Here is a 24,535-nt window from a genome sequence, read left to right on the forward strand (position 1 = left end):
ATTTACATTATTGCAATGGATGGAAAATTAAGCTACCCATGTAGTCCACCGGATGACACTTGGAACAAAGGATACAAAACTGAGGGATAGTAGCAGCTTAATACTACAGAGGTGTTACATCTTCAATAGTCCCCTTCTGTGAAAACACTTACCAGCTTCCTCAGGAATTAACATAAAGTGATTGAGAGGAGAAACCTTTTTTAATAAGTCCTCATATTACACATTATCAGCCTACAGCATCAGGAAACGATTCCCACTTGTTACCAAGGAGCTCCTTTACTTCAGACTCCCACCAACAGAGTTTGCTTGGTGGCATCTGGAGACTGTTCAAAAGAGTGAAACATTTCAGAACTTTGCAGATAGAAATGCACCGTATAGAGTGGACATGATTGCCTATTCTCTATGACAAAGAGGACTGCTTATCTATGTGACATACTTCTATGTTAAATGATACATGTTCTGTGATGTTGCCCCCTCCTGAATAAGCCCCAGATTATGGCTGTTTTGAACGCAGGCTTCTCTCCCTCTCTCTCTCCCTTCCCCCTCTCTCTGTCTCTTTATTCCTGTTTCCCTGAACATTCCTGTTTCCATTCAGTTTGAGTGGGGGGCTAATTGGGGCTGTACTAATACAGATTTTTAAACAGAGGGAAGAAAGGGAGAAAGAGAGAAAATAAAGAGCACGAGAGAGCGTGACCCTTACCTCATCGATACCTTCTAATACCCCTCAATGTTAGCCTGGCTTCAGATCTGCTTGAGCCAGCTCCTCTGAATATTTTGAAAGCATATACAGATCTGGGACCAGCTACATTGATGTCTCTTTCTCTGTCAAATGCTGAGAGCAGGGCATACATTGTTTATCCAGAGCGACTTGAAGTACAGTGAGTGCATACATTCTTTAGTAGGTGTATGTGTTCCCTGCGAGAATTGAACACATGACCATGCCGTTGCCTGAGCCACACAGAACTACTAATAATGTGTTGTCTGATGGGTCTGTGGTTGCTGGGACTCGAGGTCTCACATTGGCATCATGTTCCCAGACCCAGGCCAGGATTCTAACGGATCAGGAAGATCCGCGTTATAGCGAATTGACATTTGAAGGTCATTTCCGATTGAGCCGACATATGCAGCATTTACCGTGATCGGTGCCGCAACCTGGCAAACCAAAGCTGTTTATTTAGGTTGGCCAACATCAACAAGGCTTGAGAGAGAGAGAGAGAGAGAGAGAGAGAGAGAGAGAGAGAGGAAGGGGGCAGAGAGAGAGAGAGAGAGAGAGAGAGAGAGAGAGAGAGAGAGAGAGAGGAAGGGGGCAGAAAGAGAGAGAGAGAGAGAGAGAGAGAGAGAGAGAGAGAGAGAGAGAGAGAGAGAGAGAGAGAGAGAGAGAGAGAGAGAGAGAGAGAGAGAGAGAGAGAGAGAGAGAGAGAGAGAGAGAGAGAGAGAGAGAGAGGAAGGGGGCAGAGAGGGAGACAGAAAGAGAGAGAGAGAGAGAGAGAGAGGAAGGGGGCAGAGAGGGAGACAGAAAGAAAGAGAGAGAGAGAGAGAGAGAGAGAGAGAGAGAGAGAGAGAGAGAGAGAGAGAGAGAGAGAGAGAGAGAGAGAGAGAGACTCAACCTATACAATTTGAGTCAACATACCTAGGTTTGCTCTTTTGGGATTTAATACCGGGTTTCAGTGAAAGTGTTAGTTGAAAAGCACCTTAGCAGAAAGCAGAACACAAATAAAACAGTATCCTTGATAAAAGGTGATAGATTAATACTGGACAGGGGAAATCTGAAAGTGTAGGCCTACTCCCAGAATGCAACTGTTTGGAAAAGCGAGGGGACATTGGCAACGGACATAAATATAGGCCTACTTCTCTATCGTCGTCTAATAAATAGCACAAAACAAATAAAACTCGATCGTTCGTCGTCATGGCTTCAAAGAGGGTCCTCCAGACCACGTTGGAGCATGCAGTCGACAGTCTTCAGAGAGCCAACGGGAGAGAAGGGCAACAGTTTTGTGGCTGAAACGCCACGGCCATCTCTGGTTCTCCAGTGTGTAGCACCGTAGCCAGTAAGGGGTTTTGTATGTTGGACTTGGTGGCACGCTGCTCTGCTCTCATTGGCTGCATAGAAATGTTTTAGGCCCTGTCCAAAATCAACCACTAACCTCTATGCAGTTGTGAAGATCCGAAAGGATTGGATGGGTTTCAGCGATAGGGTGAACATACCACTTAGCCTATTAGAAGTTAAAGTGGAGCTCCAACCATTTTGCTTATATACAGTATCTATCCAATCATTTTATACGGTATAAAATTATATATAGTACTGTACACAAGTTACAAGGTGGGGGGGGGGGTAAAGGGTTGTTTCTGGACAGGGCCTCAGAGTAGCTCCAATTAGGGTCCTTATTTTTCATCTAGAAAGGCTAGAGCGTCTGCTCTACTAAAATTTAAATTTAGGCCAATTTGATCCAGGCTAGTCCAAGTTTGGCTTGTCCAGGCTAGGTCAATTTGATCCAGGCCTGTCCAAACTCAGCTAGTACGGCGAAAAGATGATGGGCGTGTGAGTGGCCCTCAGGGGCCCCGGGGCGGGCCTGAAGAGCGCGGGGCTGAGCAGGGGGTTCTGGATGAGGGCTGTGTGACCGGGGCCCGGGGGCCCCCGCAGGGTCAGTGGATTGGAGGCCATGGTGCAAAGGGTGGCCGGGTTCATGTGGTTGGCCAGGAAACCTGCCGACAGGGCCTTGGACAGCTGCTTCTGCAGGGCCAGTTTGGTCTGGAAGAGAGGAACCATAGGGTTTTTAGTACGAGTCTGCGGCAGGTCACGTTCATTAGAGCATGCAACGAAAAAAGGGTGTCCACTATATATACAAAAGTATGTATTTGACCCTTGTCTGGTATTCAGTAAATTCCTGATAGTGGATTTTCGATAACTCCCTCCATCCAGGACATACTGCTGTGCAAATTCAACTTACTTCTCAAAGAAATATTTGAAAAACCCACTATCTGCACTTGATTGAATACCAGCCACCTCAAGGTCTGTGGTACTGCTGGTTTTCTTTATTCCCTGGTAAGTCATCAATTATTTTGATTGATTCATGTCACTAACCACGTTTCCATCCACAGTTTATATACGAGTAAAGTCATAGCTTATAAAAAAAATCACGACAGCTGTGATGGAAACAGGAAGTTTCGGTACAATTTTATAAATGTATTTTTTTGTCGGTCAAATTATTTGATTGGCAGTGGAAATGCCTTTATGCGCAAATATTGATATAATAACCATCATATCTAAGTAAACTTGGAGTCATGTGATGATATGGTGTGTGGTCCTCCCACTATGACTCAGGAAACGATGCAGTTGGTTAGGCTACAGATTAAATAAGTTATGAACTTCACAGGGTTGTGAAAGTGCACAGTGATCTTGATGCTCCTTTCCAATAAATATTGAGGGTCTTATTCTGGTGACATGATGATTGATGCTTGCCTGCCGTTTGACAAATAAAAATATTCTTGCTCTTATCCATAATAATCTCATCATGTAGACTAGCCTACCCGTACTGTATATGTGGGCTGTTGGCTAGAGCGGACGTGCCAAGACCAGAGTTGGCACAGTTGCTATTTTACGCAACAGTTTTTGTGACAAAACTATCGGTAGAGTTGAAAATGCGATGGAAACACAAGCTTACAAAATGTATTTGGTAAATAAAAACGTGTGTGTTTGTGTGCATTATGTCATCACGAACTGATTGTTGGTGGAAGCCAGTTTGGTGGAAACACATCACTGGTGGGAAAATGCGCATATTTTCTTTACGCATATTTTAGAATATTTCCATGACAATCTGTCGCTAATTAGATGGAAACCTAGCTATTGTTTGGCCAGAAAGTATTTTCACCTGTCACCATGTCTCTATTCAAGCCCATACAATTGTATACAAAAAGTATTTCTAGTCATTACAGTGATATACTCTAGCTCAGGCCCATACTTATTAAGGGAACCACAACATTAATGTCAGAGTGAGGGTGAATGAAACATGATGGTGAATGTCCATCACCATCAATCTGTGAAGCCAGTGTGGATTGTTGGCAACCTCATGAGCTGGCCTTAAATATCCCAGACAAGATTGTGACCAGGACCTAAGACACTGCCTCTCCCCAGCAGCTGGCAAAACACAAATCCTGTGTGGCCCTCTGTCTGTGTGTGTGTGTGTGTGTGTGTGTGTGTGTATGTGAGCATGTGCTTGCGTGTGTGTTGTGGTTATGTGACAATGTTTGTGTGTGTGTGAGGCTATGTTTACATGAGTGTGTGAGAGACATTTTTGTGCCTGCCAGTATATTTGGCCTCACCAACTTTCAAGAAGTTATTTTTGTAGTTATTAAACTGTGGAAGAACGTGACCATGCCTATTCCCAAACATGGTCCTTTCTCAGCTATCCGATATAACAGCAGCACGCTATAGCGCTCAGTTCATTAACCCCATAGATAGACAATGGGCACAGCCAGAAGAAGACTGGCCACCCCTCAGAGCCTGGTTCCTCTAGGTTTCTTCCTAGGTTCCTGCCTTTCTACAGAGTTTTTCCTCGCCACGTGCTTCTACATCTGCATTGCTTGCTGTTTGGGGTTTTAGGCTGGGTTTCTGTATAGCACTTTGTGACATCTGCTGATGTAAAAAGGGCTTTATAATTGATTGATTGATGTGTGTTTGCCTTTTATGTGACCAGAGCCACCTAAGACAGTAGCCCAATTCAAATTCAGGTTCTTCTCCTTCCTAAGTGGGTAAAATGTGGCCCTTGACGTCTTAATGATGTTATTTTCAGCCTGTAAACTGGTTTTCTGGGTTAGAAGACCGGATGTAACTAAAATACAACCAACTGGTCTCTGTTACATCCAGGTAAAGACGTCTGATGTCATGGACGTCATAGTTTGGTTATCTGGTAAAACATCCAGACAACCAGATAAAGACATCGGTCTCCGGTTGCTAAAAAGACATTCACAAAACATCCTCATATAAGCAGTATACAACCTGACCATGACGCCATGAAAGACTTCGTAGCGACGTTATTGCAACCAGTTTTGCCAGCTGGTTTTCAACTGTCACAACATGCAGATTTCAGCTTTTGCATTTAGTGATATCTACATGACAGATGGCATGGTAGAATATGGACCCCTTTCCTTTCCAATCTCTCTCTCGGGCCCTTGGCCCTCACCTGAGGGTTGTAAGTGCTGAGGTGGCAGTGGCTGGCCAGTTTCCCTATGGCCGAGGTCACCCCCCCAAATGGGAAACCACTCCATCTCACGCTCTGCAGAGAGGACACAAGAACGGGGGAAAGGGGGCGAAAAAATAAGAACGCTGGCTGTGTGGGAATGAATGGGCAGGACAGGAGGGGTAGTTGGTGTGTGTGTGTGTGTGTGTTGGACGGACACTCACCGCTAAAACAGGGTTTGGCTGGCTCTTAGTATAAGGGCTGAACTTCGGTTTCTGGGGCTTTCCTGACAACCGGTCTTTGTGTCTTCTGCTGCTCATGTGCTGAGGGACAAAAGCAAAGCATGTTAGGTTTTACAGTGAGAGAAGAAAAGTATTTGATCCCCTGCTGATTTTGTACCTTTGCCCACTGACAAAGAAATGATCAGTCTATAATTTTAATGGTAGGTTTATTTGAACAGTGAAAGACAGAATAACAACAAAAATATCCAGAAAAACGCATGTCAAAAATGTTATAAATTGATTTGCATTTTAATGAGGGAAATACGTATTTGACCCCCTCTCAATCAGAAAGATTTCTGGCTCCCAGGTGTCTTTTATACAGGTAATGAGCTGAGATTAGGAGCACACTCTTAAAGGGAGTGCTCCTAATCTCAGCTTGTTACCTGTATAAAAGACACCTGTCCACAGAAGCAATCAATCAATCAGATTCCAAACTCTCCACCATGGCCAAGACCAAAGAGCTCTCCAATGATGTCAGGGACAAGATTGTAGACCTACACAAGGCTGGACTGCGCTACAAGTTCATCGCCAAGCAGCTTGGTGAGAAGGTGACAACATTTGGTTTGATTATTCGCAAATGGAAGAAACACAAAATAACTGTCAATCTCCCTCGGCCTGGGGCTCCATGCAAGATCTCACCTCGTGGAGTTGCAATGATCATGAGAACGGTGAGGAATCAGCACAGAACTACACGGGAGGATCTTGTCAATGATCTCAAGGCAGCTGGGACCATAGGCACCAAGAAAACAATTGGTTACACACTATGCCGTGAAGGACTGAAATCCTGCAGCGCCCGCAAGGTCCCCCTGCTCAAGAAAGCACATATACAGGGCCGTCTGAAGTTTGCCAATGAACATCTGAATGATTCAGAGGAGAACTGGGTGAAAGTGTTGTGGTGAGATGAGACCAAAATCGAGCTCTTTGGCATCAACTCAACTCGCCGTGTTTGGAGGAGGTGGAATGCTGCCTATGACCCCAAGAACACCATTCCCACCGTCAAACATGGAGGTGGAAACATTATGCTTTGGGGGTGTTTTTCTGCTAAGGGGACAGGACAACTTCACCGCATCAAAGGGATGATGGACGGGGCCATGTACCGTCAAATCTTGGGTGAAAACCTCCTTCCCTCAGCCAGGGCATTGAAAATGGGTTGTGGATAGGTATTCCAGCATGACAATGACCCAAAACACATGGCCAAGGCAACAAAGGAGTGGCTCAAGAAGAAGCACATTAAGGTCCTGGAGTGGCCTAAGCAGTCTCCAGACCTTAATCCCATAGAAAATCTGTGGAGGGAGCTGAAGGTTCGAGTTGCCAAACGTCAGCCTCGAAACCTTAATGACTCGGAGAAGATCTGCAAAGAGGAGTGGACAAAATCCCTCCTGAGATGTGTGCAAATCTGGTGGCCAACTACAAGAAACGTCTGACCTCTGTGATTGCCAACAAGGGTTTTGCCACCAAGTACTAAGTCATGTTTTGCAGAGGGGTCAAATACTTATTTCCCTCATTAAAATGCAAATCAATTTATAACATTTTTGACATGCGTTTTTCTGGATTTTTTTGTTATTATGTCTCTCACTGTTCAAATAAACCTACCATTAAAATTATAGACTGATCATGTCTTTGTCAGTTGGCAAACGTACAAAATCAGCAGGGGATCAAATACTTTTTTCCCCTCACTGTATATTGAGTGAAACATCCCTTAAAAGCTACATTGTGGGATTCATTCGAAATACATTTGAAAATCCCACTTGTTTTCGTCTACAGCTGAGCGATAGGACTAGGGAAATGTAACCCCTCTCAAATTCATAGACAGAGCTCCACATGCAAGGACTGAGTGCATGGCATATATATACTGAAGCTGTACTACACACACTCAAAAACACTCAGAAACACACACACCTGTTTGAGCTGCGTCTCCGAATTGACGGACACTTCACACATCTCGCAGTGGAATGGTTGGCTAGCCAGGGCCACGCCCACCCTGGCCTTGCTGCTGATTGACTGCTTGCTCCTGCACGTCGGCCTAGGCGATGACATTACCTTGCCTCGGCGTCGCGCCTGAGCACCCGCCTGGCCCTCCAACATCTGCTTGTGTTTGGAGCCTAGGACACCACAGACACATCACAGACACACATCACAGACACGACCACATGGCTATTGATTCCTTTATCAGTTAAAATGTTAATTTAATCAGAATCATAGGTCACCATTTAAATAGTATCTACTTATCACTCAATAGAAAACACCATACAGACAGCGGTCTAAGGCACTGCATCTCAGTGCTTGAGGCATCACTACAGAACCCCTGGTTCGATTCCAGGCTGTATCACAACCAGCCGTGATTGGGAGTCCCATAGGGCGGCGCACAATTGGCACAGCGTCGTCCGGGTTTGGCCGGTGTAGGCCGTCATTGTAAATAAGAATTTGTTCTTAACTGATTTGCCTAGTTAAATAAAGGTAAAATAAATGAATAAATAAATAAATAAATAAATAGACATATTGCAGTGCATACCGCTATAGTGGGCTTCTAGCTGGGACGAGGAGTTGACTGTGACTTTGCACATGGGACAGTGGAGGTGCTGCTTGGCGGGGGGGCTCTTTTTTCCCTGCCTGGTCTCCTCTTCCCCTTCTGGTGCCCCTGGGGACTCCCCCTGGCCCTCCAGCGGCGGGTTGGAGTCCGGGGTCGGGCTGGGACCCTCCATAGGGCTACCGTCTGACGTGAGCTCCGAGAGCTGGTAGGCAGCAGGGGAGACCTGGGGGGAGAGGAGGGCCAAGGCGTCCAGGGAAGAGGTCTCCGAGACGGGCGTAGGGGTTGGGGAGACCCCCTGGAGGGTGTCATCCAGCTTCGGTCTGGTGGGGGGCTGGGGAGCCGATAGCAGGCCTGGGGAGAGAGACGTTGCTGTTTGAGAGTTATCGTACATGTGGTATTCACATACAAACAGGGATTGGGGTTACATTGTCTTCCGACAGGTCCTACACACCACTAGCCCCTCAACTGACTCTAATCTCTATCTGACGTCAGACAATGGAGTTAGGGCTACATGGGGAGAGAAAGGCCAGCACTAACTTGGCAACTATATCAGGCAGCCAAAGACAGTGGATTCATGTGAGAGCTGGATTCAATTAAATACACATGCAGAGCAGCTAATCAATGTAGATTCTGCTGTGTTTACTGAGAGCAGTGCTCGACACTGGTAGCATGTTTAGCCTCTCTCTACCTGTCTCTCTAGATACATACATAGGTCAAATTGATTTGATCATTTAAAATTACAATTACAACCACATAAGTGTATCTCTACATCTCTCAGTCTGTTGCTCTCTGAATATTTCATTTCAATTCAATATACTTTATTGACATGGAACGTGCTAGACAACCATTTACAGGTCTTGCCATAGATTTTCAAGTAGATTTAAGTCAAAACTGTAACTCGGCCACTCAGGAACATTCACTGTCTTCTAGGTAAGCAACTCCAGAGTAGATTTGGCCGTGTCTGGTGGAAAGCAGACTGAACCAGGTTTTCCTCTAGGATTTGTCCTGTGGTTAGCTCCATTCCGTTTCTTTTTTATCATGAAAAACTCCCCAGTCCTTAACAATTACAAGCATACCCATAACATGATGCAGCCACCACTATGCTTGAAAATATGGAGAGTGGTACTCAGTGATCTGATCTATTGGATTTGCCCCAAACATAATACTTTGTATTCAGGTAAAAAAAGTATTATTGCAAACAGGATGCATGTATTAGAATATTTTTATCCTGTACAGGCTTCCTTCTTTTCACTCTGTCAAATAGGTTAGTATTGTGGAGTAACTACAATGTTGTTGAGCCAAGCTCAGTTTTCTCGTATCACAGCCATTAAACTCTGTAACTGTTTTAAAGTCACCATTGGCCTCACGGTGAAATCCCTGAGTAGTTTCCTTCTTTGTAGTGGTTGGGTGTATTGATACACCATCCAAAGTGTAATTAATAACTTCACCATGCTCAATATCTGTTTTTTGTTTTTTTACCCATCTACCAATAGGTGCTCTTCTTTGTGAGGCATTGGAAAACCTCCCTGGTCATTGTGGTTGAATCTGTGTTCAAAATTCACTGCGCAACTGAGGGACCTTACAGATAGTTGTATGTGTGGGGTACAGAGATGAGGTAGTCATTCAAAAATCATGTTAAACACTATTATTGCACAAAAAGTGAGTCCATGCAACTTATTATGTGACTTGTTAGGCCAATTTTTTTTCTTGAACTTATTTAGGCTTGCCATAATAAAGGGATTGAATACTTATTAACTCTAGACATTTCAGCTTTTCATTTTTAAAACATAATTCTACGTTGATATTATGGGGTATTGTGTGTAGGTCAGCGACAAAAAAATCTCAATTGAATCCATTTGAAATTCAGGCTGTAACACAACAAAATGTGGAAAGGTCAAGGGCTGTGAATACTTTCTGAAGGCACTGTGTCACGGTTTCGGCCGAGGCTGCTCCTCTTCCTTGTTCGGGCAGGCTTCGGCGGTCGTCGTCTCCGGAGTACTAGCTGCCACCGTTCTATGTTTCATGTTCGTTTGGTTTTGTCTCTTTGTAACACCTGTCCCTTGTTTGTGTTTGATTATGTCCCCTATTTAGTTTCGTTTGTTTGGGTCAGGTGTTATGCGTAATTGTTGATTGTCAGACTGCCTCTGTATGGTATTATTCTCTCGTTGTCGCTTGTCCCGAGAGTTCGCACTGCGTGCGCTGTTCTTGTTTATTTCGCACTGTGTTTTGTGCGTAATTGTTTTGCGCCACCCGGTTGGGTTGGCGACTATTGTTGTTCACGTGTTCTTGAACGTTACTAAAAGACGGTTGAAGTCATCCTGGTTCCTGCGCTTGATTCCTTCCACTCATCTACACACACCACTCTGACAGAATTACGCATCATCCATGGAATCAGCAGGAGCGGCCGCGCAAACAGCCGGGATGGAGGAACGTCTTCGTGGGCAGGAGGATCGTATTAACCAGGTCTGTCATGCCCTGGAGGGGGTGATGAACACTCTTCACCGATGGGAAACCAGCGGGGTACCCACGCCCCCACGAGCCGAACCATCCCCACCGGCCAGTCCTCCTGCCTCATCTCCGGAACCCAGTGGGATTCGGCTCTCGCTCCCGAGGGCGTACGACGGCTCCACTGCCGGGTGTCAAGGGTTCCTGCTGCAAGTGGAGCTCTACCTCGCCACCGTACACCCGGCGCCCTCGGGACACGAGAGCGTCTCCGCCCTCATCTCCTGTCTCACCGGCAAAGCGTTGGAGTGGGCCAACGCCGAATGGAGGAGAATGGACGCCGCTACCACTAACTATGCGGAGTTCTCCCGCCGCTTCCGTGCTGTGTTTGACCATCCACCGGAGGGGAAGGCGGCGGGGGAGCGTCTGTTCTACCTCCGACAGGGGATGAGGAGCGCCCAGGACTTTGCCTTGGAGTTCCGGACCCTAGCGGCCGATGCAGGGTGGAATGAGCAGGCCCATATCGACCACTTCCGCTGCAGCCTCCGGGAGGACGTCCAGCGAGAGTTGGCGTGCAGGGACACCTCGTTGACCTTTGACCAGCTCGTCGACATGGCCATTCGGCTGGATACCCTGCTCGCCACCCGTGGACGTCCCGGGGGGGGTTCGCCCATTCCACTCTCCAGCACCTCCGAGCCGAGCCCTATGGAGCTCGGGGGTGCTGGCGCTAGGGAACGGAGGAGTAGGAACCCGAGGGGGCCCGTTCCCTGCACTAACTGTGGCCGTGGAGGGCACACCGCGGCTAGGTGTTGGGGAGGGTCCCCCGGTGAAGGAGAAGGCAGGTCACGCATTGGGGGTTCCCCCCAGGTGAGTAGGCGCCCTACTTACCCAGAGCTTTCTGTCGTGCACCTAACCTTGCCTGTTTGTTTTCCACAGGTTGCACCTCGTTCCCAGCATAAGGCGCTGGTAGATTCAGGCGCAGCTGGGAATTTTGTAGATCGCCAGTTCTGTATAGAGTTAGGGATTCCCCTCCTTCCAGTTGATAAGCCTTTTCCCGTTCATGCCCTAGATAGCCGTCCGTTAGGGTCTGGGTTGATTAGGGAGGTCACAGCACCCCTTCAGATGATGGCGCAGGAGGGTCATGAGGAGATAATTCAGCTCTATCTGATTGACTCCCCTGCGTATCCGGTAGTGCTGGGTCTTCCCTGGTTGATGAACCATGACCCTACTATTATGTGGCGACAGAAAGCTCTTAAAGGGTGGTCTGCCCAGTGTGAGGGGCGGTGTCTGGGTGTTTCCATAGGGGCGACCTCGGTGGAAAGTCCGAATCTAATGACAGCACTGCATATTCCCCCCGAGTATGAGGATTTGAAACTGGTGTTTAGTAAGACTAGGGCGGCGCAGCTGCCGCCTCATAGACGGGGGGATTGTGCGATAGATCTCCAGTCAGGCGCAGCTCTCCCGCGGAGCCATGTGTATCCCTTGTCTCAAGAGGAGAGGAAGGCAATGGAGACGTACATCGCTGAGTCTCTTAGACAGGGATACATACGGGCCTCCACTTCACCCGCTTCCTCAAGTTTCTTTTTTGTTTAGAAAAAGGATGGAGGTCTGCGCCCGTGTATTGATTACCGCGGTCTCAATCAGATCACAGTGAAGTACAGCTATCCACTTCCTCTGATTGCGACTATGACGGAGTCACTGCACGGTGCGCAGTTCTTTACAAAATTGGATCTCAGGAGCGCATATAACTTGGTGCGCATTAGAGAGGGCGATGAATGGAAGACAGCGTTTAGCACGACTTCCGGACACTACGAGTATCTAGTCATGCCATATGGGTTAATGAATGCTCCCTCAGTCTTCCAATCCTTCGTCGATGAGATTTTCCGGGACATGCAGGGACAGGGAGTAGTTGTGTACATCGATGACATTCTGGTGTACAGTCCTACCCGTGCAGAGCATGTAGCCCTGGTGCGCCGAGTATTGAGGAGGCTGTTGGAGCATGACCTATATGTCAAGGCAGAGAAATGTCTGTTTTTTCAGAAGTCGGTCTCCTTTCTGGGTTACCAGTTGTCTGCGTCAGGGGTGAAGATGGAGGTAGACCGGGTGTCAGCTGTGCGTAATTGGCAGACCCCAACCACTGTGAAGGAGGTGCAACAGTTCTTGGGTTTTGCGAATTATTACCGGAGATTTATCCGGGGTTTTGGACAGGTGGCAGCTCCCATAACGTCTCTGTTAAAGGGGGGTCCGGTGCGCTTGCGGTGGTCAGCTGAGGCGGACAGGGCATTTGGGAGACTGAAGGACCTGTTTACCTCGGCGCCGGTGTTGGCGCATCCGGATCCCTCTTTACCGTTCCAGGTAGAGGTGGACGCGTCAGAGGCCGGGATAGGGGCCGTTCTTTCCCAGCGTTCTGGCACTCCACCTAAACTCCGTCCCTGTGCGTTTTATTCAAAGAAGCTCAGTCCGGCGGAGCGGAATTATGACGTAGGAGACAGGGAGCTGTTAGCCGTGGTACAGGCCCTAAAGGTGTGGCGGCATTGGCTCGAGGGGGCTCAACACCCTTTCCTCATTCTAACTGACCATCGTAACCTGGAGTACATCCGGGCAGCTAGGAGACTGAATCCTCGCCAGGCCCGCTGGACTATGTTTCTAGCCCGGTTTGTGTTTAAGATCACATACATCCCTGGGTCCCAGAACGGGAGGGCAGATGCTCTGTCTCGGCGGTATGACGCGGAGGAGAGGTCCGTTGAGCCCACGCCCATACTACCAGAGTCTTGTCTGGTTGCACCGGTGGTGTGGGAGGTTGATGGCGAGATCGAGCGGGCGTTACGCACCGACCCGAGTCCTCCACAGTGTCCAGTGGGTCGGACGTACGTTCCGCTCGAGGTACGCGATCGCCTCATTTGTTGGGCTCATACGTCCCCCTCCTCTGGCCATCCGGGTATCGGCCGGACAGTGCACTGCCTTAGCACGAAGTACTGGTGGCCAACGTTAGCTAGGGATGTGAGGATTTATGTCTCCTCCTGTTCGGTGTGTGCCCAGTGTAAGGCGCCCAGACATTTGCCCAGGGGTAAGTTACAACCCCTGCCTATTCCACAACGACCCTGGTCCCACCTCTCGGTGGATTTTGTTACCGACCTTCCCCCCTCACAGGGGAATACTACCATCCTGGTCGTTGTGGATCGGTTCTCGAAGGCCTGTCGTCTCCTTCCCATGCCGGGTCTACCCACTGCCCTACAGACCGCAGAGGCTCTGTTCACCCATGTCTTCCGGCATTACGGGGTACCCGAGGATATAGTGTCTGACCGAGGCCCCCAGTTCACCTCCAGAGTGTGGAGAGCATTTATGGAACGGTTGGGGGTTTCGGTAAGCCTTACCTCGGGTTACCACCCGGAGAGTAATGGGCAGGTTGAACGTGTGAACCAGGATGTGGGTAGGTTTCTGAGGTCATACTGTCAGGGCCGGCCGGAGGAGTGGGCGAGATATGTGCCCTGGGCCGAGATGGCACAGAACTCTCTTCGCCACTCCTCCACCCAACTAACCCCTTTTCAGTGTGTATTAGGGTACCAGCCGGTTCTGGCACCATGGCATGAGAGCCAGATCGAGGCCCCCGCTGTGGATGAGTGGGTGCGGCGCTCGGAGGAGACGTGGGACGCTGCACACGTCCATCTGCAGCGTGCCATACGTCGACAGAAGACGAGCGCCGACCGCAGTGAGGGGCCAGTGTACGCACCTGGAGATCGAGTCTGGCTCTCAACCAGAAACCTGCCCCTCCGCCTGCCCTGCCGGAAGCTGGGTCGGCGGTTTGTGGGGCCCTTTAAAGTCCTGAGGAGATTGAACGAGGTGAGTTACAGGTTGGAACTACCTATTGATTACAAGAATATTAACCCCTCGTTCCATGTGTCTCTCCTCAGGCCGGTGGTAGCTGGTCCACTCCAGGACTTTGAGATTGAGGAGACTCCTCCACCCCCGTTGGACATCGAGGGGGCTCCGGCGTACACCGTGAGGTCCATCCTTGATTCGAGACGCCGGATGGGGGGTCTTCAATATCTCGTGGAGTGGGAGGGGTACGGTCCGGAGGAGCGGTGCTGGGTGCCAAGGAGGGACATATTGGACCAGTCCCTGCTGACCGAGTTCCATCGGGGTCATCCTGCGCGCCCTGCTCCGCGTCGTCCGGGTCGTCCCCGAGCTCCGGGTCGGCGCACGGCTGGAGCCGCGCGTCAAGGGGGGGGTACTGTCACGGTTTCGGCCGAGGCTGCTCCTCTTCCTTGTTCGGGCAGGCTTCGGCGGTCGTCGTCTCCGGAGTACTAGCTGCCACCGTTCTATGTTTCATGTTCGTTTGGTTTTGTCTCTTTGTAACACCTGTCCCTTGTTTGTGTTTGATTATGTCCCCTATTTAGTTTCGTTTGTTTGGGTCAGGTGTTATGCGTAATTGTTGATTGTCAGACTGCCTCTGTATGGTATTATTCTCTCGTTGTCGCTTGTCCCGAGAGTTCGCACTGCGTGCGCTGTTCTTGTTTATTTCGCACTGTGTTTTGTGCGTAATTGTTTTGCGCCACCCGGTTGGGTTGGCGACTATGTTGTTCACGTGTTCTTGAACGTTACTAAAAGACGGTTGAAGTCATCCTGGTTCCTGCGCTTGATTCCTTCCACTCATCTACACACACCACTCTGACACACTGTACATTGTCAAAGTAAACATATAACAACGATGGTCAAAGACAGGAATACAGTGGCTTGCGAAAGTATTCACCCCCCTTGGCATTTTCCCTATTTTGTTGCCTTACAACCTGGAATTAAAATGGAATTTTGGGGGGTTTGTATAATTTGATTTACACAACATGCCTACCACTTTGAAGATGCAAAATATTTTTTTGGGGTGAAACAAACAAGAAATAAGACAAAAAAAACAGAACTTGAGCATGCATAACTATTCACCCCCCCCCCCAAAGTCAATACTTTGTAGAGCCACCTTTTGCAGCAATTACAGCTGCAAGTCTCTTGGGGTATGTCTCTATAAGCTTGGCACATCTAGCCACTGGGATTGTTGCCCATTCTTCAAGGCAAAACTGCTCCAGCTCCTTCAAGTTGGATGGGTTCCGCTGGTGTACAATTGGATTGAGGTCTGGGCTTTGACTAGGCCATTCCAAGACATTTAAATGTTTCCCCTGAAATCACTTGAGTGTTGCTTTAGCAGTATGTTTAGGGTCATTGTCCTGCTGGAAGGTGAACCTCCATCCCATTCTCAAATCTCTGGAAGACTGAAACAGGTTTCCCTCAAGAATTTCCCTGTATTTAGCGCCATCCATCATTCCTTCAATTCTGACCAGTTTCACGGTCCCTGCTGACGAAAAACATCCCCACAGCATGATGCTGCCACCACCATGCTTCACTGTGGGGATGGTGTTCTCAGGGTGATGAGAGGTGTTGGGTTTGCGCCAGACATAGCGTTTTCCTTGATCTGACCAGAGTACCTTCCTCCATATGTTTGGTGAGTCTCCCACATGCCTTTTGGCGAACACCAAACGTGTTTGCTTATTTTTTTCTTTAAGCAATGCCATTTTTCTGGCCACTCTTCCGTAAAGCTCAGCTCTGTGGAGTGTATGGCTTAAAGTGGTCCTATGGACAGATACTCCAATCTCCGCTGTGGAGCTTTTCAGCTCCTTCAGGGTTATTTTTGGTCTCTTTGTTGCCTTTCTGATTAATGCCCTCCTTGCCTGGTCTGTGAGTTTTGGTGGGCGGCCCTCTCTTGGCAGGTTTGTTGTGGTTCCATATTCTTTCCATTTTTTAATAATGGATTTAATGGTGCTCTGTGGGATGTTCAACGTTTCTGATATATTTTTATAACCCAACCCTGATCTGTACTTCTCCACAACTTTGTCCCTGACCTGTTTGGAGAGCTCCTTGGTCTTCATGGTGCCGCTTGATTGGTGGTGCCCCTTGTTTAGTGGTGTTGCAGACTCTGGGGCCTTTCAGAACAGGTGTATATATACTGAGATCATGTTATTTAACTAAATATGTGACTTCTGAAGGTAATTGGTTGCACCAGATCTTATTTAGGGGCTTCATAGCAAAGGGGGTGATTATATATGCACGCACCACTTTTCCGTTATTAATTTTTTAGAATTCTTTAAAACAAGTTTTTTTTTCATTACACTTCACCAATTTGGAAATCCAAATAAAAATCCATTTAAATTACAGGTTGTAATGCAACAAAATAGGAAAATCACCAAGGGGGATGAATACTTTTGCAAGGCACTGTATACTAGAATGTTTGTAATAAATCAATAATCTCACCTTTCTCTCACTCTCTCTCCCTTTCTCTCTCTCCCTTTTTCTCTCTCTCCCTTTTTCTCTCTCCCTCTCCCTTTCTCTCCATCAATCAATTGCCATGGTTACCCTGGATATAAAGGCTCTATCATTATGTCGTTAAATGGAATTGAAATATGGTGAACAAAGGAGAGAATCGATAGAAAAAGATGAGTCTTGTAAATACAGCGAAGGAAGGAGCGACAGGAGATGGGGTTATTTTCAGATGAGAAAAATGGCTTGACAAATGACAAGACAAAGATACTGTTCTGATTGGTAAACGGCATGGCCGACATTTTCTGTCCACAAAACAGCACTAAAATTATCAATATTTTTAGCAGGAATGATCTCCTACCGTAACTTAGGTTTTTACGATGTCTGTGAGAAATCTGTGATCTTTAAAGCGGATTCAACACAAGTGTCGTGAAGATGGGTTGCATGCAATGCAATCCCTAGCAGTAGCATTCCAAACTTGGATTAAGAGTAGCTGTCTTGTCTACCTAAACTGGCTATTATGGGCAAGTTTCTTTGCTGTGAGAACTGTTTTGCGGACAGAAAACAAGGTTACAATTAACCTGGAATCCACACTTATTCAATGAATTGAAACAATGGCGAAACAGAACAATATTCAATGTGGATTCCAGGATAGCTTACAACAACAGCTCTGCTCCAACACGTCAATACCACATCCTCCGCATGCATGTTCCTTGCTATGATCACTGATCTGACATGAATCCTAACTGTTGATGGCAATCAGATCTCAACCCTTACTTCAAAGGAAGGAGGAGAGCAGGCGAGAGTGGAACTTTTTTTTCCAGACCTGGTATTTTACCTGTTCCCTCTGTGAGGCTGGGGTCCATCAGTGCTGGTAGGGCCTTTGACACTCCAGTCTTCCCCCTCTCCCTGTCTCTCTCCCTCCCTGCCATGGAGCCCTGGCCCCTCTGACGGTTCCTCTGGGCGTCCATGGCTTTCAGCTTGCGTGCGTGTTTGTGGCCCTTGTAGTGAGCCTCAGCCTGGTTCTGGTCATAGAGTAGACAAAGAAACAGTATGAGAGGAGATGAGATCTCTGGATCTCAGCATCAGAACAGCAACCAAAAGTGACAAGAAATGAGGAAAGGGGAAAGGATTTTGGCAAACAACTTGGTAACTAGTTACACAGTTTATACAGCGCATTCGGAAAGTATTCAGACCCCTTGACTTTATCCACATTTTGATACGTTACAGCCTTATTCTCAAATGGATTAAATCGTTTTTTTCCTCCCATCAATCTACACACAATACACCATAATGACAAAGCAAAAACAGTTTTTTATTTTTTATTATTGCAAATTTATTAAAAATAAAAAACTGAAATATTACATTTACATAAGTATTCAGACCCTTTACTCAGTACTTTGTTGAAGCACCTTTGGCAGCGATTACAGCCTTGAGTCTTCTTGGGTATAACGCTACAAGCTTGGCACACCTGTATTTGGGGAGTTTATCCCATTCTTCTCTGCAGATCCTCTCAAGCTATGTCAGGTTGGATGCAGAGCATCGCTGCACAGCTATTTTCAGAGACTTGTCCCGAAGCCACTCCTGCGTTGTCTTGGCTGTGTGCTTAGGGTCGTTGTCCTGTTGGAAGGTGAACCTTCACCCCAGTCTGAGGTCGTGAGCGCTCTGCAGCAGGTTTTCATCAAGGATCTGTCTGTACTTTGCTCTGTTCATCTTTCCCTCGTTCCTGACTAGTCTCCCGGTCCCTGCCGCTGAAAAATATCCCCACAGCATGATGCTGCCACCACCATGCTTCACTGTAGGGATCGTGCCAGGTTTCCTCTAGACGTGACGCTTGGCATTCAGGCCAAAGAGTTCAATCTTGGTTTCATCAGACCAGAGAATCTTGTTTCTCATGGTCTGAGAGTCCTTTAGGTGCCTTTTGGCAAACTCCAAGCGGGCTGTCATGTGCTTTTTACTGAGGAGTGGCTTCCATCTGGCCACTCTACCATAAAAGCCTGATTGGTGGAGTGCTGCAGAGATGGTTGTCCTTCTGGAAGGTTCTCCCATCTCCACAGAGGAACTCTGGAGCTCTGTCAGAGTGACCAATGGGTTCTTGGTCACCTCCCTGAGCAAGGCCCTTCTCATCCGATTGCTCAGTTTGGCTGGGCGGCCAGCTCTAGGAAGAGTCTTGGTGGTTCCAAACTTCTTCCATTTAAGAATGAGGGAGGCCACTGTGTTCTTGGGGACCTTCAATACTGCAGAAATGTTTTGGTACCCTTCCCCAGATCTTTGCCTCGAAACAATCCTGTGTCTGAGCTCTACAGACAATTTCTTCGACCTCATGGCTTGGTTTTTGCTCTGACATGCACTGTCAACTGTGTGACCTTATATAGACAGGTGTGTGCCTTTCCAAATCATGTCCAATCAATTGAATTTACCACAGGTGGACTCCAATCATGTTGTAGAAACATGTCAAGGATGATCAATGGAAACAAGATGCACCTGAGCTCAATTTCAAGTCTCATAGCAAATGGTCTGAATATTTATGTAAATAACGTATTTCAGTTTTTCTAATTGTAATAAATGTGCAAAAAATTCTAAAAACCTGTTTTCGCTTTGTCATTATGGGGTATTGTGTGTAGATTGATGAGGGGGGAAAAGAATGTAATCAATTTTAGAATAAGGCTGTAATGTAACAAAATGTGGAAAAAGTCAAGGGGTCTGAATACTTTCCGAATGCACTGTATATATACAGTACATAATAGCCCCATCAAGCAGTTCTTCAATTCCTTGATAAGCATAGCTTGAGCCCCAAAAATTTAATTAGTTCTCGTGAATGGACCAGTCCACAGATGTATTGAGCATTCCCTCTGTGTTCATGAGTCTCTGTGTGCTCAGTGAGTGTGTGTGTGTGCTCAGTGAGTGTGAGTGTGAGTGTCAGTTTTTGTGAGTGTGGACTGCGATGGTTCTTCTATGTGTGGATTTGGATGCCAGCAGAGAGAGGGTGTCTGGGTTTACTGCTTTTTCTGGCTGATAGGCGGAGAAAGGCTCACAACTTTCACAGAGATAGAGGAACAGGAGAACGCATGCGCACACACGCACACGCACACGCACACACACACACCGTCAGAGTGATGAACGATCTGACAGAGAGGAGGATAGCTTCAGCCTGTATTATCGTTGTAACGGAATTGACTGACTTACGGTGGAGTTGAAGCGGAGGTGACATATGTTGCAGGAGATTATCTGTTTCCTCTTGGGCGGTGCCACGCCGAACGTGTGGTTGATAACCGCCTTCTGGACCGGGTCCATCTGTCGCACACAAAACAAGCCAGACTAAACCCAAACATTACTCAGATTTAGTTGTGTCTAACTATTACAGGGGCGGTCAACCAACCCTCCTGGGGAGCTACTCTCCTGTAGGCCTTTGCTCTAACATACCTGGCTCATGTTCATCAGGGCACGCAACGGAAAACCTTTAGAATGCTTCACAACGGAAAGTGAAAATTAGTGCAGGTCCAGGTATTCCCTGTTTCAGTCGGTTTGATTCCGTTTGGGGCCTAATGAACACGACCCTAATCAAGGTCTTGAGGAGCAGCTGATTAGTATAATCAGGTGTGTTTGAGCAGGGCTGGAGCAAAAGCCTGCAGGGGGGTATAGCTCCTCAGGAGGGTTGTTGTCCATGACCACCCCTGAACTACAAGGTCAGGGAGGGTTACACAACGCGAGTCCTGCTGATTTCTTGATTGGCAAGACATTTTCCAACAAATAATTTGGTCTGATATTGTATGGCAAGGACATAAGAAGACAGCCAACCAACACTGCTGCCCTCCAGGACTGAAGTTGAGCATGTATTCACTAAGTTGACTGTGCCTTTAAACAGCTTGGAAAATTCCAGAAAATGGCTTTAGAAGCTTCTGATAGGCTAATTGACATCATTTGAGTCAATTGGAGGTGTACCTGTGGATGTATTTCAAGGCCTACCTTCAAACTCAGTGCCTCTTTGCTTGACATCATGGGAAAATCAAAAGAAATCAGCCAAGACTTCAGAAATAAAATTGTAGACCTCCACAAGTCTGGTTCATCCTTGGGAGCAATTTCCAAATGCCTGAAGGTACCACGTTCATTTGTACAAACAATAGTACGCAAGTATACACACCATGGGACCACGCAGCCGTCATACCGCTCAGGAAGGAGACACGTTCTGTCTCCTAGAGATGAACGTACTTTGGTGCGAAAAGTGCAAATCAATCCCAGAACAACAGCAAAGGACCTTGTGAAGATGCTGGAGGAAACAGGTACAAAAGTATCTATATCTACAGTAAAACCAGTCCTATATCGACATAACCTGAAAGGCAGCTCAGCAAGGAAGAAGCCACTGCTCCAAAACCGCCATAAAAAAGCCAGACTACGGTTTGCAACTGCACATGGGGACAAAGACTGTACTTTTTGATAAAATGTCCTCTGGTCTGATGAAACAAAAATAGAACTGTTTGGCCATAATGACCATCGTTATGTTTGGAGGGAAAAGGGAGCTGCTTGCAAGCCGAAAATCACCATCCCAACTGTGAAGCACGGGGGTGGCAGCATCATGCTGTGGGGGTGCTTTGCTGCAGGAGGGACTGGTGCACTTCACAAAATAGATGGCATCATGAGGAAGGAAAATTATGTGGATATATTGAAGCAACATCTCAAGACATCAGCCAGGAAGTTAAAGCTTGGTCCCAAATGGGTCTTCCAAATAGACAATGACCCCAAGCATACTTCCAAAGTTGTAGCAAAATGGCTTAAGGACAACAAAGTCAAGGTATTGGAGTGGCCATCACAAAGCCCTGACCTCAATCCTATAGAAGATTTGTGGGCAGAACTGAAAAAGTGTGTGCGAGCAAGGAGGCCTACAAACCTGACTCAGTTACACCAGTTCTGTCAGGAGGAATGGGCCAAAATTCACCCAACTTATTGTGGGAATCTTGTGGAAGGCTACCCGAAACGTTTGACCCAAGTTAAACAATTTAAAGGCAATGCTACCAAATACTAATTGAGTGTATGTAAACTTCTGACCCACTGGGAATGTGATGAAAGAAATAAAAGCTGAAAGAAATAATTCTCTCTACTATTATTCTGACATTTCACATTCTTAAAATAAAGTGGTGAACCTAACTGACCTAAGACAGGGAATTTTTACTAGGATTAAATGTCAGGAATTGTGAAAAACTGAGTTTAAATGTATTTGGCTAAGGTGTATGTAAACTTCCGACTTCAACTGTACATGTCATCAAGTACATAAGGGAACAGGTAATAAGACAGGAACTGGACATACTCCCGAACAGTGTGTGTGTGTGTGTGTGTGTGTGTGTGTGTGCTAGGCTTTGGCGATATACCGTTTATACCGTATACCGGGGTATTTCGAAATACCGACGATATGATTTTCAATTCCCTCGCTGAGGCTGCGGGGGTGCGTGCGACGCCACTGCTTTTAACTATAAATTAAGTAGAACTATAAGAAATCAAAGATGTGTCAAATAAATGATATCCAGCTCTGGGTTCCAGCTATGCATTTGGTTTGCTAACTTGCTAACTATGTGGCTAGATGTCAAGATCAAGCTTCTTGGTTACAGCAGATATATGCAATCCCCTCCTGGATCAAGATCCCTGTTGCCTAAATATATTTGTGCGCCCTCCCATTTGTGCGCCCCTTGTGTGCACACTCTGTAATACCATATACCCCGGTATGGTACAGAAACGGTATGACGGTATGAAAATCTGGATACCTCCCAACCCTAGTGTGTGCATGCCTGTATACATGCATGTGTGTGAGAGCAGCTCACCCTGTTGAAGTTGGGGAAGAGGTTGAGGGGGGAGGAGGAGGAGGCATTGACGTGGAGCGGCAGGAAGTGCTTGATGTCCAGCTGGGTCTGGAGGGGCCGTCCTGGGAGGGACAGGGAGGCCAGGAGGGGGTTGACCTGGGACAGTGTACCTGTAGAGGGTGGGTGGAGGACATACAGATGCTGAAAATCCATTGTCTTCCAACAGGTGTTGTCAATTCTACCTGACATACGGTCTGGCGTAAGACAATGGGCTAAGACTGGAATTCAATTGTCACCGACAACTCTTTGCTGTATTGGCGGTGTCAACTGGAGGTGATCAACACACCTCCCAAGCTACTTGGTAGACTATGACTACCTATCATCCTTGTGCACTCAGACTGACATCTTGTGGACCTTTTCATTGGAAATGAATACAAAGCCACACCTCTCCTTGAAATAAATTCTGACTGCCATATAGGGATGAGAATTTGAAATTATTTTGCTATTCGAATAATATCATGATAATTTTTCGGATATCCAGATAGTCAAAATACAAATGTCTTAAAGAAAATATATAATTTTTAAACTTCAATGGAGACTTGAGAGAGAACCGGTGCGATGCGCTCCGCTTTCAGGGGCCGGTGTGTGTGACAGTCAGTGTGGCACGGAGGGAGAGAGAAAGAGAGAGAGAGGGCAAGAGAGAAGCCAAACCGACTCACACTAGTTAGACAAACTTGGTGCTGCAATAGTGTCACGGATTCAGCCGAGGCTGCTCCTCCTCCTTGCTCGGGCAGGCTTCGGCGTTCGTCGTCCCCGGAGTACTAGCTGCTGCCGATCGATGTTTCTGTGTTTGTCTTGTTTGGTCTTTATTGTTTACACCTGTTTCCCATTATGTTTTATTGTGTTCCCTTTATAACCCTCTGTTTCTCATTGTGTATTGTGCGTAATTGTTTTGGTCTTTGCGGCAGTTTCCCATGTGTGCGGGTCATATTATTTCCTCTCTGATTGAGGTTGCCTTTGTACTTTGTATTTGAACTGCATCCAGTAAAGTTTCTACCAGTAGCTCGGTGTCCTGCTCTTGACTTCGCCTACCGCATACACGTCGCTGTGACAAATAGGTTATCTGTCATACCATCTGGTAGTGCCTGTCTTGACCGCATCAAATTGTTGTAAAGAAGCTAGCTAGGTACAGGAGCCAGCTAATTTAGGCTATTTTGCTGCACTTCCCATCCTTGTCTAAAACAACTCGATTCATATGAAACAACAGCTTACCTGTTGGTTGATCATTGTAGCCTACTCCTTCTCATTTAGCCAACTTAATTCCATAATTTTAAATCTCACTTCACTTGCTACACATGGATGGCTCCCGAGTGGCGCAGTGGTCTAAGGCACTGCATCTCAGTGCTTGAGGCTGTATCACAACTGGCCGTGATTTGGAGTCCCATAGGGCGCCGCACAATTGGCCCAGTGTCGTCCGGGTTTGGCCGGTGTAGGCCGTCATTGTAAATAATAATTTGTTCTTAACTGACTTGCCTAGTTAAATAAAGGTAAAAAATAAATAAATGGAGCCTCTGACTGTAGCGCTGCTTTGATTGACCGACAATAACAACAACTTGAGGTATTGGGTGTAGGCTACCGGGGTGCCTTTTTTAAGGGACGCACTCATAAAAACTGTAATAAAACAGTTGTTTTATTACAATTTTGAATGTAATGGTCTATCCTTGTAAGCTATCTAGCAATGTCACAGATCATTTGATTGAATTTTAGACAAAGCCTTTAAAACCTTTCTCTCAGAAATGAATACTCTCCCAAGTAATTGGATACTAATGTCTGTTCGGATATTCGAATAACCGTGCCAATTCCTACTGCCATACTGAGTACTTCAATCTACACATTTCTGTCCTTCTGTCTAGTAAGCAGAACTCTCAATGTGCAAAATTGTCCAAAAATAACCAGAACATTTTAAGGATTAAGGACAGCACTTAATCCAAATCAAGTTTGGAGTACTGCAGCTGG

General features: G+C 46.8%; 1 protein-coding gene across 1 annotated transcript; it reads right to left on the reverse strand.

Annotated features, from left to right (window-relative positions):
* Nucleotides 1-2,512: 2,512 nt before the first annotated feature.
* LOC311126862 (zinc finger protein 385C-like) lies at nt 2,513-22,732 on the reverse strand (the record flags this gene model as incomplete). Its single annotated transcript, XM_084200839.1, has 8 exons — nt 2,513-2,749; nt 5,181-5,273; nt 5,402-5,500; nt 7,358-7,560; nt 7,971-8,339; nt 17,569-17,755; nt 19,917-20,024; nt 22,541-22,732. The coding sequence occupies 8 exons, from the start codon at nt 22,730-22,732 to the stop codon at nt 2,513-2,515; spliced, it is 1,488 nt and encodes a 495-aa protein (XP_084056965.1).
* Nucleotides 22,733-24,535: the final 1,803 nt, after the last annotated feature.

The sequence above is a fragment of the Coregonus lavaretus genome (genome assembly GCF_964263955.1).
Source record: "Coregonus lavaretus genome assembly, contig: HAP1_SCAFFOLD_3639, whole genome shotgun sequence".
Lineage (NCBI taxonomy): Eukaryota > Metazoa > Chordata > Actinopteri > Salmoniformes > Salmonidae > Coregonus > Coregonus lavaretus.